Genomic DNA, 19,022 nt, shown 5'->3' on the forward strand with positions numbered 1-19,022 from the left:
ACCCACTTGGAGGATTTACTGTTAAATGTATTTCAGAGTGAAAAAGGCTTTAAACAACATAACAAAAGTGCATATAAGACTGTATATTCAGACTTATCTGGCAACATATAAACCTGTGAAGTGCACACGAGTGGCTTTTATCAAAATGTATTTTTTTTAATGCTTAAGCAAATTTATTTATTTTTTTTGGAATCAAACGAGAACATCCTCCCACACGGAAACAAGATGCTTAAAATCTTTGAGAAAAAATGGAATAGGCCTATAAATTAAATCCGATTCGAATATGTGGTCTTTAGCGCCACCCAATGTCCACACTTAAAGACATTTTATACCCATTACAAAACAGAATATGAAAACAATAAAAGGGAAAGAGCCGTCTTATATTGGCCTAAACCGCGATCCATATTAATGCGTGGAAGTCTTCTTAATAAAATTATCAAATGTATCAATAAAATCACCGCATAGAACAACCTCAAATGGATTAATTTATCAGGGTATAAATTATTAAATTACCAACATCTTGGCAACACTTTATTTTTACGGTATATTTGTTACACAACACACACGTTGTATGTACTTACTATTATAACAACAATAAATCACGCAAAATTACTTAAAAGTAACCCTACCATATAATAATTACATGCATTTAATACTACTTAAATCTATAATTACACTGTAACAAGGATACCTGAAAGTGAAAGCCACATCTTTGGTGAACAGAAAACGTGCTACAAGTTTGATCTCAACATATAAGCTCTGCTGTTAATGGAGTTCTCCATCTGTTTGATTACATGCCATTAACTGCTTGATTTTACCGTAAATTCCTGCCATATGGACATCAACTTGAGATAAGCGATTACTATATATATATATATAAAATGTAGAAACTTTCATTTTCTGTAAAACTGCTTCTCAACGATTTGCATCATGAAAAGCACGACACAAATAAACTTGAATCTGTTACTAATCACCACATCCAATTATAAACGCACACTAACCATGAATTTTAAAATATACAAATTTGTTCAAAAAGATGTGCACTTAATTGCATTAAATTAGCACTTTATATAGACCACAGAACTGTGAAATTACATATAAAACGCTTAACAAATTTGAACTATAGCACTTTATTTAATTGTAAATAACATGAAACCAAATGTCTAAAAACATTAATTTCACACTTAAGCATATTAAAGTATATTAGACTAGGCTCTAAACACGATATTTAAAAAAAATACATACATAAACACTAATTTAGATGTTTATATGTATGCTAAAGTGTACTTTCTCACAATAAAAGTACTCATCACAAAATGTTTATATTATTTATATACAGACCATAATCAAAAGTTATTACTTTAAATATATTTAACTGAACGCAGATCACACAAACTCGTTTCCCAAAGGCATCGTAAGCCTAAATTGATCATAACTCCACTGGTTTGAATGGGTTTATGATGTACTTAAGCTTACGATGCTTTTGGGAAACACAACCCTGGTTAACATTAAAACATGAAAGACAGAGGCAGACAAAGGAAAATAAGAACAAACAACATTATTTGTTTCATATAAAATGTTTTTATTTCCATTTTTCAGTATAAAACAGCTCCATAGCTCTGGCCAATTCCACAGTCACAGCAGGAAAGATCAGACACTTCCTGTTCGTCTCGCTCTAAAACACCTGACATTTGGGTTGAAGGGGGCGGGGCTTATTTGCCATTCTAGTTTTGGCGATTGAACATTAACGCAAAACTCTAACAAATCACTTGTGGTTAGCTAGTATATCATTAATATTAACTTAAAAAGAAAGAAAGAACACATGAATGAATGAACACAAGCCGATCTGGTCACATCCCAAACAAGTCCTTGAGTCCACAGCGACCCCAGCGGGAACTACACCGTCTTCTGCTGGCCCTTCTTACCGATCAGGGACTTGTGGATGTGAGGAATCACACCTGCGAGAAGACAGCAAACACACAAGCGCTTCACATCCTCATCCGTCAACACGGCAGTGTTTGCAACGAGCACAAAGAAATTAAACTCCGACATACCTCCACCAGCGATGGTGGCCTTGATGAGAGAGTCCAACTCCTCGTCTCCACGGATGGCCAGCTGTAGATGGCGAGGAGTGATGCGCTTCACCTTCAGATCTTTTGAAGCGTTTCCTGCCAACTCCAAAACCTACAGTCAAAGCAAAAATTATTCAGACACCCGACATCATTCTGATAGTTTTTTTACTAGTGGGTGCAGGATACTATAGTTCAGTGCTTCTCAAAGTCCGGACCCGGAGGGAATTCAATCCGGACCCGCTTCTATTTCATATTTCAAGAACACTAATTATATTTCCTACTTTGATAAACGCACGTTAAACTTGTAAATCATTTGTTTATTTATTCTTATTTTTTTATGTCTTTTGGAGAAGGTCCGAAATTGCAGGCGAGATATTGAAACTTTTCCTTCATGACATTTGTTGTCATCATGACATCCAGTGAGCGTATGACGTATGACATAATCGGGCGACATTTCACCGCTAATATTTTTATTTTTTTGTTTTGTTTTGCTATCACTTATATTATGGCAATTTGTCTTATAGCAGTGCCCAGTGTATACATTTATTTGGCGGCTTGTCACAATATCAAAACTGACCGCTACAAATAGATTTTACAAAAGGCTTATACTTCGTTGAATAAACTGAGCACTGCGCGTTTCAAAAATAAAATGCTGCGCGGGTGTTTTTATATGAATGTATCTTTTAAAAGAACCGTCCGTTTTCTTCAGAAAAGCTTTGATGTCGATTTTCATTTGGTCTTTCCTGTAATGGCTGATAAAGTAGCGCTTATTTGATTACAGTCGTTACCGGGGAAACAGCTATATATCTCGCTCCAACAGCGCCTCCTGCTGGCAGAGAATCAACTTGCATTTGCTAGTCTGCGGGAAACACTGGTGTCTGTCAGCAAACAGAAACAAAAAAGCATGCTTCAGAACTGTTCTGAGAAGGTGCTTAAGTTGAGCCATGTATTATTACTATGAATTAGGCTACTACTACTACTCTTACTATCTTGTGCCCTGCAATAACCATTTACGCAAACTCTCTTTTGATATAAAGGGAAAAAAAGAGAAAATCGGCCCCAAAAAATCAGCATCATATATCGGCCATAGGCTGCCCTGATTTCTAAATATCGGCATTGGCCAGAGAAAAAACATTATAGGTCGACTTCTACTGCTGACACTTAAATTAATTGTTTTGCCACTTTTGCACTAGTTATTAAAGTATTTTGAATGCAAAGGGAACCTTTTTTTTTTTAAATGAGTGTTTATTTGTTATATGTTATGTATGTTTATTAAAAACACGTTTTGTAATAACCAATTGTTCCGGACCTTTGACACTGATGAAAATTCAGATTTGGACCTTTGAATGTAGACTTTGAGAACCCCTGCTATAGTTCATATGTGACCCTGGACCACAAAACCAGTCATTAGGGTCTTTATTTAAAACGGAATAAATCATCTTTCCATTGATGTATGGTTTGTTATGATAGGACAATATTTGTCTGAGATACAACTATTAGAAAATCTGGAATCTGAGGGAGCAAAAAAATCTAAATATTGAGAAAATCTCCTTTAAAGTTGTTCAAATGAAGTTCTTGGCAATGAATTTTACTAATCAAAAATGAAGTTTTGATATATTTATGGTAGGAAATGTACAAAATATCTCCATGAAACATGATCTTTACTTAATATCCTGATGATTTTTGTTATAAAAGAGAAATGTATAATTTTGATCCATACAATGTATTGTTGTCTATTGCTACAGATATACCTGTGTTACTCATGACTGCTTTTGTGCTCCAGGGACACACAGATGTAAGTGATAGCAAAATAAAGTGAACTGTGACATATCCAAAAATTCTTCATACAGTGAACTACCTGTAAAATTTGGGATGAATAATTATTCAGATACTTAGCATGTTTTGCTTAAGTGTTTTTTTCTTTAATTGCACCACAGACCGAACAAAATTAAGCATTGCTTGACCTAAATTAGTATTATCTAATTGTGTACTTAAATTTAACAGCTGAATAATTTTTGGTGGATTGTAATCCATTACATTCCTTTCTATCAAAGTTATCTGACATTATCAAGATGAATTTGTTGTGACTGTTGTATTTTTATTACCATTTTCTAAACTACAGTGAATAAACTGATATAATGTGAGAAATGAAGTTGTCTGAATACATTTCGGTTTGAGTGTATAGTACAAGAATGAAAGAATCGGCACTAATGAGCTGAAAGTCTTACTTCAGCTGTGAGATACTCAAGGATGGCTGCGCTGTAGACTGCTGCTGTCGCTCCCACACGACCATGGCTTGTAGTGCGGGTCTTCAAGTGCCTGTGGATACGGCCCACTGGAAACTACAAATTTCAGATATGCATTCCCTTAGAAAACAGAACCTGACATCGTCTATTAGACTTTGCAACCTTAAAAAAAATCTGACTGAAGGATATTTAACAAAAGGACATTTAGGGTGCTTTCACACGTGCCTCATTTAGTTCGGTTGAATCGCACTAGAGTTGGTTTTCCCTCTTGGTGCGGTTCGTTTGGGCAGGTGAGAAAGCAGCAATCGCACTCGGGTGCGCACCAGAAGCGGACCAAACAAGCGTACTGAGATCTCCTTGAAGAGGTGGTCTCGGTACGCTTTCAAACGAACCCTGGAGCGGTTCGTTTGTGGTGAGAAAGCAATCCGACCCAACGGACCAACGAACCAAGCGGTATCATAATTCATAACGGGAAATATGTTATATAAAAAGCAGCAGCAGTGTCTTTTGTGTCTAGCAGTCAAGCGCTTTGAGTACCCAGAAAAGTCAAGTCAGCTTTATTTATATAGCGCTTTTAACAATGTAAATTGTGCCAAAACAACTGCACAATATCAAAAAAGGAAAATAGTGTGTCAATAATGTAAAATTAAGATAAAAAAAAAGCATATAAATGTAACAAATTATTATTTTGTGAATGCAAGTGAGAATTTGTGAGAAACTTTGATTGTTAGTGAGAATCTCACTTGCATTCACAGATGTGTATTATATATATATATATATATATATATATATATATATATATATATATATATATATATATATATATATATATATATATATATATAAATAAATAATATATTAGAGAGGAATGACAGCTACATTGGTTTTGTGTTTGCCAGGACACCTATAAAGCAGCAATAAGCCGCGGAGCAAACTTGTCAATCCATCTTGAAGAATGACGCAGAGGAACGTAAACAAGTGAACTCTGACCAATAAGAGGACAGCTTTACTCACATGTGACTTGCATAAACACATTTTGGTACGCTTTGCAATGTTGCCGTGTGAAAGTGAACCGCACCAAACAAAAAAAAACAAAAATCAACATTGTATTTGGTCCGGACGGAAGCATGTGCACTAACGGACTTTCCTGGTGTGAATACACCCTTTAACATGGACAAACCTATGCAACTCATGAAAACAGATGCTCACCTGAAGTCCGGCCCTTTGTGAGCGAGACACTGCTTTTGCCTTGGCCTTGCCACTGTCTTTACCTGCCTTTCCTCCTGCCTACAAAACAACACAGACTCTGATCCAATGCATGTTCAAGCATTTCAGTGCACAGAGCAATTAATTAGCATGATATTATGAGCAGACAATTATGGTCATTTGTATTTGCATCAGCATATTAGCAGTGCAAAGACTTTTAAAGTACACTGAAATATATTAATGCGTTTTACATATAAATTAAATATGCAATCTTTAAATTTCTATAAAGTAAACAGTAGTAAACATTGCATTAAAAAAATCAAAACAACTAATATTTATGTAGAATATATGCAACAATTTCCCATAAGAAAAAAATTAACAATTGACAAACATTGCATAAAACTATGTAACAATATTTGTAGAATACATGTAACATTTTTTCATATGTAACAATATACAGATTAAATACTAAAAAAAGTAACATTCTATGAGAATAGATATAATTTTTATTAAATTACAATGTTTAGCACGTAATTTAATTTTGATATATAATATAATTACAAAACATGGTATTTCATTTTAAAAAAATACAATATTTAACATTGCAAACTATTACATTTACAGCAAAATACTTTTTTGACATGCAAAAAAACCCCAGTAACAGCGTATCAGCGGCAAGCGTGTCAACTATTGTGCAAATCATCAATACATTATTAGTGCATTACTCATATGCAAATAATCACGGGTATATTTAAGGTCTACAGCAAAAAAAGTGCAGGTTTGGAGAAAATACTGCACATCTCTTGCTGCCCGGAGGGTCTGATTAAAACATCCATTAGGAATAGAATCATGCTCTTCTTTCAAATGAATTAAAGTTTACCTAAAAACGTGCAGCAATGCCACCTGCACACACTACAAGAACATAACGCGTTTCTGAGGACTCTGTGGTTTGAGAAGAACTGTGGAGCAGATGAAGCTGATATAAACTGATCCGATAGAGTTTAGCTTAGCTTTCCTGCTCCGAGAAATCTCACAAAACCGCGACGCATATCAACAAAACCCTTCAAATAAGCACGATAGGTGGCTAATCGTTTAAATTAGGACAGCATACGTCGAGATTAAATAAATAGCAACAACACAAAGGCTATTAGCATCACGAGCTAGCAGCGCTAACGTAAATCCAAGCAGAGCTAGCCCGAAGCTAGCGCACAATCTCTAGAAAGACGACAAATGCGCAATAAAACAAAAGGAAAGGCACTTCCTGTTATAGAAAACAAATTTACGATCTAATACTAAAGAATTACATACCATTTCAGAGAAGTATTACTTTGAATGGGATCCGGGGAGGTCTGTGTAAATCTATTTCGCCCCTTGACTCGGAGGAACAATAAACCCGTTCAGAAGAGACCGCTTGAGGCAAACCGAGCGCTGGAATCAGCCAATCAGAACGCCTGTTGTTGATTCGAATTTCGGGAAGGCCAATGAGATTTCAGCATGTGTCTGCTTCTACCATCCCCCATCGATGAATGATGTAAGTACGGATAACACAGGGGGCGGGGCTTGGCTCAAATTTGACAGAAAACATTTAACCTCTATTTAAAAGTCATTAATGACCTGACAAAAATGACAAGTCACGATTTTATGTAAATGACTTAAGAGTGAGCTGAATAATAAATATAATTATTATATAAAAATTATTATATTGATATAATTATAAATAAAAATTATATCAAACTATTTTCTAATCTCACTCTTGTAATTATGTCACACGAGGCGAAATCAACATTGTTGGTTAATAATAATAAATTGCTGATTATTTTATAATAGATATAATAGAGGGAGTTTTATAATATAAACGTTTTGTGTTGAGTACTTTTATTGTGAAAAAATACACTTTAGCATATAAGTATTAATGTATATATATATTTTTAAATCTCGTGTTTAGAGATAGATCTAAAACTTTTTATGTAAAGGACACATCTCATGAGAAAACATAAACGCAATTGTAGATTTTCTATGCATAAAAACAGTTATACAATGAGTAAAAAAAGCAAAACAATGCATAAAGCATGAACAAACAGTAAATAACAAATAATTATCTTCATACTGCCATTGCACTAATAGATCAGAACCTGAAGGCAACCATTTTTGTATTTATATAGCCTTTTCACAATTATCTTTTCGGTCTCTGAAGACTTTTTAATTTAATTTTTTATTTTTAAATTTGTTTTTCTATTGTTTTGCTTATTTATATATAGGTATGTGTATTATATTCACATCTTTTTTTATTATCTGTGTGTCCTGGAAGCTTGTGACACTAAAACAAATTCAAACCCCCAACTGCTCCGTGTGTGTGTGAGTGTGTGTGTGTGTGAGTGTGAGTGTGTGTGTGTGTGTGTGTGTGTGTGTGTGTGTGTGTGTGTGTGTGTGAGTGTGTGTGTGTGTGTGTGTGTGTGTGAGTGTGTGTGTGTGTGTGTGTGTGTGTGTGTGTGTGAGTGTGTGTGTGTGTGTGTGTGTGTGTGTGAGTGTGTGTGTGTGTGTGTGTGTGTGTGTGAGTGTGTGTGTGTGTGTGTGTGTGTGTGTGTGTGTGTGTGTGTGTGTGTGTGTGTGTGTGAGTGTGTGTGTGTGTGTGTGTGTGTGTGTGTGTGTGTGAGTGTGTGTGTGTGTGTGTGTGTGTGTGTGTGTGTGTGTGTGTGAGTGAGTGAGTGTGTGTGTGTGTGTGTGTGTGTGTGTGTGTGTGTGTGTGTGTGAGTGTGTGTGTGTGTGTGTGTGTGTGTGTGTGTGTGTGTGTGTGTGTGTGTGTGTGTGTGTGAGTGTGTGTGTGTGTGTGTGTGTGTGTGTGAGTGTGTGTGTGTGTGTGTGTGTGTGTGTGTGTGTGTGTGTGTGTGTGTGTGTGTGTGAGTGTGTGTGTGTGTGTGTGTGTGTGTGTGTGTGTGTGAGTGTGTGTGTGTGTGTGTGTGTGTGTGTGAGTGAGTGTGTGTGTGTGTGTGTGTGTGTGTGTGTGTGTGTGTGTGTGTGTGTGTGTGTGTGTGTGAGTGTGTGTGTGTGTGTGTGTGTGTGTGTGTGTGTGTGTGTGTGTGAAAAGCAGATGGACTAACACTTCTGAGGGACCAAGATAGTATCCTATTAAGGTGGGCTGAACATTTTGACACCCTGCTTAATCAGGATTCTGATGCGGACTCCACCATTCTGGATGAATTGCCTAAACTTCCTCCCATCCATGATCTCAGCCTACCACCAACCTTTCAAGAGGTTCTGTCATCTATCCATTCTCTTAAGAACAACAAGTCCCCTGGCACTGATAATATCCCTGCAGAGCTACTGAAGGAGGGGGGGTTCATGTGTACGCGCACCCTCTATCGGTACATCATCCAGGTCTGGACTGATGAGAACATCCCACAGCAGTGGAGAGACGCAAATATTGCTGTTATCTATAAGAACAAGGGTGACAAGGCTATCTGCGGTAATAGTAGGGGCATATCACTCCTTTCTGTGGGTGGTAAGGTCCTGGCCAAGGTGATGCTTCAGAGACTCGTTAATAACATCACAGAGTCAATGCTGCCTGAATCGCAGTGTGGATTTAGGAAGAATAGGAGCACTATCGACATGATTTTTACTGCCCGGCAGCTTCAGGAAAAGTGCCGGGAGCAACATCAGGACATGTTTATGGCCTTTGTCGATCTTTCTAAAGCATTTGATACTGTACAAAGAGAGCTGTTATGGGATGTACTCCTTAGGTTTGGCTGTCCCAATAAATTTGTTAACATCCTCCGCCAGTTCCATGATGGGATGACCGCTCGGGTGTCTATAGGTGGACAAGAGTCCGAGCCCTTCTTTGTGCGCACAGGGGTGAGGCAGGGGTGTGTGCTAGCACCAATACTCTTTAACATCTTCCTCCTATGTGTCACCAAGCTTCTCCACAACGAGATTGAAAATAGCAGTGGCATAGCAGTAGACTTCAGATTAGACGGCAACCTCTTTAATATTAGGAGGCTACAGGCAACCAAAAAACTCTGTAGAGAGCAGGTCCTGGAACTGCAGTATGCAGATGACTGTGCTTTTGTGGCCCATACTCCAGAGGATCTTCAAACTGTTCTTGCTGTGGCGGTTAGGGCATACAGCAGAATGGGGTTGACTATCAACACAACCAAGACAGAAGTGCTTTGCCAATGGCGTAGCAATGTCCGACCCACACTACCTGCGTTCACTGTTGGGGATGAACAGCTTTCAGTAGTGCCATTTTTTAAATATCTGGGGAGTATTCTTGCTGAGGACTGTGGCATTGACAATGAAGTTCAGAGCCGCATTAAACAGGCATCAGTTGCCTTTGGGAGACTTCGGTGTAGAGTCTTTCACAACAAGAATCTTCATCTTTCTACAAAAGTAGCCGTATACCAAGCGGTCTGTGTCACAACCCTACTTTATAGCTGTGAAGCTTGGGTAACCTACAGCCGTCACATCAAGTCCCTAGAGCGCTTCCATATAAGCTGCCTTCAGCGCATTCTGGGGGTTACCTGGCGGGATCGTGTGCCTCACACTGAAATACTTAAAAAGACCAATTGTAGAAGTATTGAGGCCATGATCACCCAGCGCCAGCTGCAGTGGTTGGGGCACGTGATAAGGATGCCCTCTATGCCGACTGCCCCGAAGAGTGCTCTACGGCCAGCTACATCATGGTCGACGTTCAGCTGGAGGGCCGAAGAAGCGACATAAGGATCAGATGAAGACTTCCTTGAAGAAGTGTAAGATCAGACCCGAGGACCTGGAGGCTGTTGCTGTTGACCGTACCATCTGGCAAAAGCTGTGTAGAGATGGGGTTCATACACTTGAGATGGAGAGGACAAGCATGAGGCAGCAGAAGCGAGCCAGGAGAAATACAGCCATGACTGCCACCACTACTACTACCATTGCATATATATGTCCCACCTGCAATAGAGTTTGTGGGTCCAGGATAGGACTGTTTAGTCATCAAAAGTCTCACCGATAAAGGCGTGGACGTCATCATCGAATTTCGATGGACAACCGAGAGAGTGTGTGTGTGTGTGTGTGAGTGTGTGTGTGTGTGTGTGTGTGTGTGTGAGTGTGTGTGTGTGTGTGTGTGTGTGTGTGTGTGTGTGTGTGTGTTTCTCTGTGTGTGTGTGTTTCTGTGTGTGTGTGTGTGTTTCTCTGTGTGTGTGTGTGTGTGTGTGTGTGAGTGTGTGTGTTTCTCTGTGTGTGTGTGTGTGTGTGTGTGTGTGTGTGTGTGTGTGTGTGTTTCTCTGTGTGTGTGTGTGTGTGTGTGTGTGTGTGTGTGTGTGTGTGTGTGTGTGTGTTTCTCTGTGTGTGTGTGTGTGTGTGTTGACTGCTGAGTGTGTGTGTTCACTACCGTGTGTGTGTGTGTTCACTACTGTGTGTGTGTGTTCACTACTGTGTGTGTGTACTTTGGATGGGTAAATGCAGAGCACAAATTCTGAGTATGGGTCACCATACTTGGTCGTATGTCACTTTCAATTCAATTCAATTCAATATTGCTTTATTGGCATGACTGTAAAAAATACAATATTGCCAAAGCTTGAAATATAATAACAATGAAAATATCAAAATAACAGAATAAAAACATTATAACAATATAAACTTAAATAAACATTTTAACAAATAAGAACTTGTGTGAACATTTCATACCACAGTGTTTAACATATAAACACACACAGGCTGAGGGTCACTGTGGTAGACATTAGGGAAACACACTGAGGTCAGACATAATACACACACACACACACACACGTTCACCTGCTGTCTCTCAGGCTGTTGCACACACACACACACACGTATCTCGCAGCCAGTGCTGCTGTCTGTCCCTCTCCTAGTATGATCTTTATTTGTTCCTCTTCAGTCATGGCTGTAAAGTTCTTTATGATGTTTGTGAATTTGTTGATGTATATGTCTCTGATTGATTTAAATTGGTAACAGTGAAGTAGGAAGTGTGTCTCTGTCTCACAGTGAACACACACTCTTTGCTCTCTGGGTAACCAGCTCTTTCTGTGTCTGCCGGTCTCGATGGCTAGTCTGTGCTCACTGAGCCTGTACTTGCTCAGGATCTGGCTCTGCTTTGTGTCTTTCACACTCTGGAGATATTCTTCTAATTCATAATTTAATTTTATAGTTCGACAGAGTTGTAATTTACTTTGTGTTTTGGTTTCTTGATCCCAATGTTCCAGATATATATGTTTAGATTGTTTGATAATCTGATTTATTTTGATGTTTGGGTGAGAAGCAGTGCTGGTCTGAGACTGGTTAGTGTTAGTAGAGTTAGTAGGTTAGTAAGTCTCAGAACCAGCTGACTGACTGGACTCTTTTCAGGGTTCAGTTCTTGGGTTTGTAGTGCTTTAAAATGTAGCGATTCTCTGGGACTTGATTTTAGATGCATCCAGAATTTGAGCGATCTTTTTTGTATATTTATAATCAATGGGAAACGGCCTAATTCTGCCCTACATGCATTATTGGGTGTTCTCCTTTGTAATTTCACTTTCCTCGCATTTTGTAACAAATCTTTCCCTCGCAGATCAAAATGACCCGAAGCCCTAAAATTATACTTTTCTTTTGAGTGTTTGCTTCGTTTGGTTATTCTTCTGGTTATTTACAGCTAATGAAGGAGTCTTGCGCATTCACAGAATATAGCATATTTCAGCATTGCAGAATAAGGTGATCAAAAAAACAGTCAGAGATAGGAAAAGCTTTCAGATTTTGTATAAATCTAAATTTTAAAAAAAATAGCCCCTAATGACTGCTTTTGTACCTCCAGGGTCACATATTTAAATGGCTAGAAAGCAGTAAAAACAGTAGTAGGTGTGTCGTTGGAAAGACTAAGTGAAGTGTTATCTGTAATAAAGTGCGTGTGTTAGTACGTTATCGACACCACTGTACTGATCCAATAGGAGAAGCGAATAAATGACTGACACGTCAAACGACCAATCACAAGATGTTCCTAAGGCGGTGACGTTCCAGAGCTACTGCTCATTCATAGGACGCTCTCGAGTCAGAAGGCGGGATCTGACGAAATACGGGTGGGGGAAAGTATCTGAGCTCTGGGTGATGGTGAAGATGGCGGATGGGGACAGCGGGAGTGAGCGCGGCGGCGGAGGAAGCGGGTTCCAAGCGTTCCAGAGGGACCAGGAGACACAAGAGCTGGCGTCCAAACGCCTCGACATCCAAAACAAGCGCTTCTATCTGGACGTCAAGCAGAACTCGAAGGGCAGGTTCATCAAGATCGCCGAGGTCGGCGCTGGGGGCTCCAAAAGCCGCCTGACGCTTTCCATGTCGGTCGCGGCGGAGTTCCGGGATTATCTCGGGGATTTCATCGAACACTACGCCCAACTCGGGCCCAGCACTCCGGAGCAGATCGCGCAGTCCTCCGGAGGCGAGGACGGCGGGCCTAGACGGGCCTTGAAGAGCGAGTATCTCGTGAGGGAAAACCGCAAATACTACCTCGATCTGAAGGAGAACCAGCGCGGGAGATTCCTGCGGATCCGGCAGACCGTTAACCGCGGAGGATTCGGTGTTCCCGGCGGCGGCGGAGGGATTCAATCCGGCCAAACTATCGCTCTTCCCGCTCAGGGTCTCATCGAGTTCCGCGACGCGCTGGCGAAGCTGGTCGACGACTACGGCGGCGATGACGAGGAGCTGGCCTGCGGCGGAGGAGGCGGCGGCGGTTACTCGGAGTTACCGGAGGGGACCTCAATAACGGTGGACTCCAAGCGGTTCTTCTTTGACGTGGGCTCCAACAAGTACGGCGTGTTTCTGCGTGTGAGCGAGGTGAAGCCCAGCTACAGAAACTCTATCACGATCCCCTTCAAAGCGTGGAGCAAGTTCGGCGGAGCCTTCTGTCGCTACGCGGAGGAGATGAAGGAGATCCAGGAGCGGCATAGAGATAAAACGTTCGAGCGGAGAACCGAAGAGGAGTCAGAGGGCGACGATTTAGAGGACGACTGACCGGCGGAGGAGTCCCGTCGCTGGGCAACCGCTCAGAGCGAGAGCCGCGATCTGGAGGAGGATGCATGAAACGATCAACGGCGAATAAAAAGATGTTTGACTGAGAAACACTCGTGTATATGTAAGAGAATCCTGTTTAAAGCCGTATAGACGGTGTTTGGCTAGATAAATGGATGTTTCTGCTGGCTGCTCTCTGTAGGTCTTGTCATTTTGAAAGTTTTCCCCTTTATAAAGAAAGAAACGAGCACCCTTTCACACAGAGACTGAGTTCACACGCAGGGATGTGATAGTGTTAGTGTGTCCAGAACAACTGATGAGTATCTCTGCTATAGCTGTTGTTGTGTTCTACCCCTGCGATGGAGAGCAAACCAGCATCATCTGAGCGACTTGGTGTGCATCTCATAGTTAGCTCATTCAGTGTGTGTGTGTGTGTGTGAGTGTGTGTGAGTGAGTGTGTGTGTGTGTGTGAGTGTGTGTGTGTGTGTGAGAGAGAGAGAGTGTGTTTGTGTGTGTATATAAGTCTCAGATCAAACAGCGTCAAAATGTCAGGTTGTGTGGACACACAATACAGTTCAAGCAACAATGTACAAACCGTTAAAATGGTGCTATAAAGTGTCACGCCGGCTGGTGGCTTTTATTTAGTTCTCCTCCTGTTTCTTGTCAGGATCGAGCTAATTCTTCAGCATCTGTGCTGCTGATGCCACTAAATGTACTGGGTTTGACCTTGATGGGTGAATTAGTCGTTTCAGAGCTTTGGTGACTGGAAAGGAAATCAAATGTAGAACAACACCCAGCTGAGTTTAAATAGATTTATTTTTAAATAACAATATACAGAAATATATATATATAGAAATATGTTTATATATAGATCTATAGAATCAATTATAAATGCTTTCTGAACAGGCTATTTAACAAATAAAAGTCGGATGCAATTGTATAGGGAAATATTTCTTACAGCTTTTCCATTCATTTCCTACGGTCTCCGAAGAGCAACATTGTGAAACTAGACTTCTCAGTTTAGCTTGTATTGCTTTTTTCATCAATCCCAATGACATAACTCTCTTCTTTATTTCTCTGCGTTCTCTTCCTCTGCATATTAAGTTGTCTGCTCCTCTTTTTGTTTGTCGTGGGTGTTGGATATTTTTAATTTGATCGGTGAAAAAGGAGTTTTGATTTCCAGGCCTTCTGTAACCACGAGAATTAGCCGTACACGCCACCCAGGAGCCACAGGGGTTTTTACTGACTTCAATATCCATGAGTTTTGACCTCATTCTTGTCTGTACTGTGTTATGTGATAAAGGCAGCTGTTCAGTCGAGTGTGTTCTGCTGTAATTCTCCACAAACTTCCTTTGAACAATAAACAGAATTTCTTTGCTGACAACCTGAGTTTGTTTTAATCTTTCACAATTCTTGACGGCTGAATGTTGTAAGTGATTCTTCTACACCAAAAGCAAGCATCACCAAACAGATATGCAGAAAGTTTACTCCACTGAAATGCAACTGCTGTCACTAGATCATCATTATCATCATCATCCTGGCATCTGCAAACACAAAACAATCACATTTATACTTGAACAAATGTCCATGACCTGCAGCATCTCTCATACATACAAAAAATGACCTTCTAGTAGTGTTCTCTATTCTTTTTCTGTTCTATCTACTTGTTTTAATTTGATTTATTATATATAAATAATATATGTCTCTTTTTTTGTGTCTCAATACATTATAATTTGTAGTGATGAATGCATTGATGAGAAGGTGCCCGAGAAAGTCTAAATGAAATGCATCTGAATTGATGCACTGCTCCTTCACAGATCCAGTTTGGCCAAGAAAGCCGAACAGTTTCAGTTCTCATTGACTTCCACTGTATTTTCTGCTCATGGAAGTCAGTAGGTAATGAAACAGAAGAAAACCAGAGTGCAAGTGGATTTCAAGGCCTGTTGGAATCAAATTAAATCTTGTGACACTGTCAGGTTGTGCAAGATGAGGAATAATATGTACTTTGGAATTTGTAATCCGTTTTTTCGAAGTGACGTGGTTATTTTGGCTTTGAAGAAGACGTTTTTGTCTGCGACTGAAAAGGAGTTTGAGCAGATATTCAAGAAAGAAGTTGTATTTTAACCATACATAACTTATCCTGTGAGTCTGAGTAAACAGCCCAGTCATGTGCTCAGAATGGCACCATTATCAAATAAATTAAGAATTTCATAACCTACAAAAGTCATAAGGAAAGAAGAATATTTTTTTCATCTGATGCTGTATCTAATAATGAGAAACAGCAGTCCTGCTCAAACACACCTTTAGATTTGGAGAAATGTAGCATTCATCCTTTGCTTATCAGGGGATGCTCTGCAGTGAATGGGTGCCGTCAGAATGAAGGTGCATTTATTACGAACACCCAGCTTTTGTCTTCTCCAGATGTTAACTGATGGACTGGTTACTTTATCAGCTGTTTGGACTCTCATTCTGACGGCACCCATTCAACTCCATTGGTGAGCAAGTGATACTAAATTTCTTCAAATCTGTTCTGATGAAGAATAACAACCACCATTCCCAGATACTTTTCCAAAAGCGCTAAAGAACGAGCCTAATATATAAAAGGTACCTGATGTCACACACCAAAAACACCATTATGACATTAAAATAATGCAATAAACAGATGAATAGTTCACCTAAAAACCTAAAAAATTTGTTGAAAATGTACTCACCTTCAGGCCATCCAAGAAGTAGATGTAGAGTTTGTCAGTTAATAAAACTCTTTTTAAATGGGTTATACTTTATTTTAATGTGTCCTTGTTACACATTTAAGTACTGAGTAATATTAATTAACTACATGTACTTACTATATGGTTAGGGTTAGGATTCACGTTTGGTTCAGGGTTACTTGCATGTAATTATGCATAATGTATTGTTATTATAATAGTACGTACATGTAACGTGTAACAAGGACCCCCTAAAATAAAGTGTTACTGTAAATTTAAGTCCAATCCATAAAACCTAACTAAATATTTCCACAGTAAAGTTCTTGCAAACTGTTTTTTAGTGCTGACAAGTGATTAATCGCGATTAATTGCATCCAAAATAAAAGTTTTTTTTCACATAATATGTGTGTGTACTGTGTATATTCATTATGTATATATATATATATATATATATATATAAATACACATACAATAGGATATTTTGAAAATATTTACATGTATTTACAAGTATATTTGTATTGATATAATTTATATTATATATAAATATATTGAATATACAAACATAACATATTTTTCTGAAATATATACGTGCATGTGTGTATGTATATATAAATAATAAATATACACAGTACACACATATATATTATGTAAACTAAAACTTTTATTTTGGATGCGATTAATTATTTGACAGCACAATTTTTTTTGTTTGTTTTACTGTAAAGTTCACAGGTTTGTTTTCTCCTGGCTAAATAAAGGATAAATTTCAAGAAGGCAAATCACATACTGAAGGCTTTTTGGAGAAGAAAAAGCTTCTCAGTTGCTTAGAATAGCAGGATATCTGTTACCACTCACGCAGCTCACAGCTAAATCTGTAAAGGGATACGCCTTCTCGCTTTACAGTAACGATGAACAACTGTCCCTCCTCATTCTCATGTCCTGTATAAAGTCCTATTGCATCAGCTCTGAGAGTTAAACCCTGTGACCCTCATCTAACGTCATGGTATGACACACACACACACCCACAAACACACGCTCACACATGCTCACACACAAACACACGCTCACACATGCTCACACACACACATGCTAAGCTTCACTGATGACAGTTCAAGGGTATATGTAATGGCACGGCTGGCAGAGCGTCTCTGATTCAGGAGATTATTTCGCATTCTCTGCCATGCTGCTGCTGCTGATGATGATAAGATGATAAAACAGCTGTCAGACAGACTGTGCTTCATTCAGATTGTGCTGAGAGCTTCACTCTCAATCCACTAATACTGAGAGATCTCCATTCACTTTGCACTGCTTATATGCCAAGCAGACCCGCTTAACCAGTTCCACTTCCCAATGCCTACATCTGAGTTTCACTAGTGAATCTGATTACAGAAATATGTGACCCTGGAGCACAAAACCAGTCATAAGTGTCAATTTTTTTTTAAATAAATAATCTTTCCATTGATGTATGGTTTGTTATGATAGCACAATATTTGTCTGAGATACAACTATTAGAAAATCTGGAATCTGAGGGAGCAAAAAAATCTAAATATTGAGAAAATCACCTTTAAAGTTGTTCAAATGAAGTTCTTAGCAATGCATATTACTAATCAGAAATGAAGTTTTGATATATTTACGGTAGGAAATTTACTAAATATCTTCATGGAACATGATCTTAATATCCTAATGATTTTTGTCATAAAAGAGAAATGTATAATTTTGACCCATACAATGTATTGTTGTCTATTGCTACAGATACACCTGTGTTACTCATGACTGCTTTGTGCTCATATATGTGCTCAATTGCAATGAGGATAAACATGAAAACAACATGTTTTGTGTTGTGAATTACTGGCTTTTTAAATATACTAAATAATATTAATGCGGTTCAATGATTGATTTTTGCATCTTATATTTAGCAAAATAATTAATCTAACGCAACTTAATATACATAGAAAATATGTTTCTGTAAATACATAGAAGCATATACTGTACAGTACATAATGTGCACATCTGTAACTAAGATGCGTGTTATTTTATTCCTTCTTTTCTATGTTTCTATGGTTTTTATTTGTTATTCTTTATTATTTACTTTCTGGCTATTCTCATTAAATACATTTGTATGTGTACCTCAGAGCTGGTGTTATTTTATATATATATATAAATATGGGGAAGTTGTGGCCTAATGGTTAGAGAGTCGGACTTGTAATCCAAAGGTTGTGGGTTCGAGTCTCGGGCCGGCAGGGATTGTAGGTGGGGGGAGGGAATGTACAGCGCTCTCTCCACCCTCAATACCACGACTGAGGTGCCCTTGAGCAAGACACCGAACCCCCAACTGCTCCCCGGGTGCCGCAGCATAAATGCTGCCCACTGCTCCGGGTGTGTGTTCACGGTGTGTGTGTGTGTGTGTGTTCACTGCTGTGTGTGTGTGTGTGTTCACTGCTGTGTGTGTGTGTGTTCACTGTGTGTGTGTGTGTGTGTGTGTTCACTGTGTGTGTGTGTGTTCACTGCTGTGTGTGTGTGTGTGTGTGTGTTCACTGCTGTGTGTGTGTGTTCACTGCTGTGTGTGTGTGTGTGTTCACTGCTGTGTGTGTGTGTGTGTTCACTGCTGTGTGTGTGTGTTCACTGCTGTGTGTGTGTGTGTGTTCACTGCTGTGTGTGTGTGTGTGTGTTCACTGCTGTGTGTGTGTGTTCACTGCTGTGTGTGTGTGTGTGTGTTCACTGCTGTGTGTGTGTGTGTGTTCACTGCTGTGTGTGTGTGTGTGTGTTCACGGTGTGTGTGTGTTCACGGTGTGTGTGTGTTCACTGCTGTGTGTGTATGTTCACTGCTGTGT

At 39.2% G+C, this 19,022-nt stretch overlaps 2 protein-coding genes across 2 annotated transcripts; one reads left to right on the top strand and one right to left on the bottom strand.

The window, feature by feature from the left end:
• Positions 1 to 1,558: 1,558 nt before the first annotated feature.
• LOC306869776 (histone H2A.V) lies at positions 1,559 to 7,169 on the bottom strand. The gene is made up of 5 exons (XM_079416680.1): positions 6,833 to 7,169; positions 5,528 to 5,605; positions 4,301 to 4,414; positions 2,055 to 2,184; positions 1,559 to 1,958 (listed from the first exon to the last, which is right to left on the bottom strand). Exons 1-5 carry the CDS (start codon positions 6,833 to 6,835, stop codon positions 1,897 to 1,899), a joined length of 387 nt encoding a protein of 128 aa, XP_079272806.1. The 5' UTR covers positions 6,836 to 7,169; the 3' UTR covers positions 1,559 to 1,896.
• Positions 7,170 to 12,585: 5,416 nt separating this feature from the next.
• LOC306869775 (transcriptional regulator protein Pur-beta-like) lies at positions 12,586 to 13,745 on the top strand. The gene has a single exon (XM_079416679.1). The coding sequence runs from the start codon at positions 12,596 to 12,598 to the stop codon at positions 13,490 to 13,492; it is 897 nt and encodes a 298-aa protein (XP_079272805.1). The 5' UTR covers positions 12,586 to 12,595; the 3' UTR covers positions 13,493 to 13,745.
• The last annotated feature ends 5,277 nt before the right edge of the window (positions 13,746 to 19,022 follow it).

The sequence above is a fragment of the Barbus barbus genome (assembly GCF_936440315.1).
Source record: "Barbus barbus genome assembly, chromosome: 5".
NCBI lineage: Eukaryota > Metazoa > Chordata > Actinopteri > Cypriniformes > Cyprinidae > Barbus > Barbus barbus.

What these genes read in the sequence shown, in the direction of transcription:
- LOC306869776 (XM_079416680.1), bottom strand. An exon ending in CACAAAGGGCCGGACTTCAG is followed by an intron (nt 4,415 to 5,527) that starts GTGAGCATCTGT and finishes TGAAATTTGTAG; the next exon opens with TTTCCAGTGGGCCGTATCCA. An exon ending in GGCCACCATCGCTGGTGGAG is followed by an intron (nt 1,959 to 2,054) that starts GTATGTCGGAGT and finishes GTCTTCTCGCAG; the next exon opens with GTGTGATTCCTCACATCCAC.
- LOC306869775 (XM_079416679.1), top strand. Translation starts at nt 12,596, where the DNA reads ATGGTGAAGATGGCGGATGGGGACAGCGGGAGTGAGCGCGGCGGCGGA.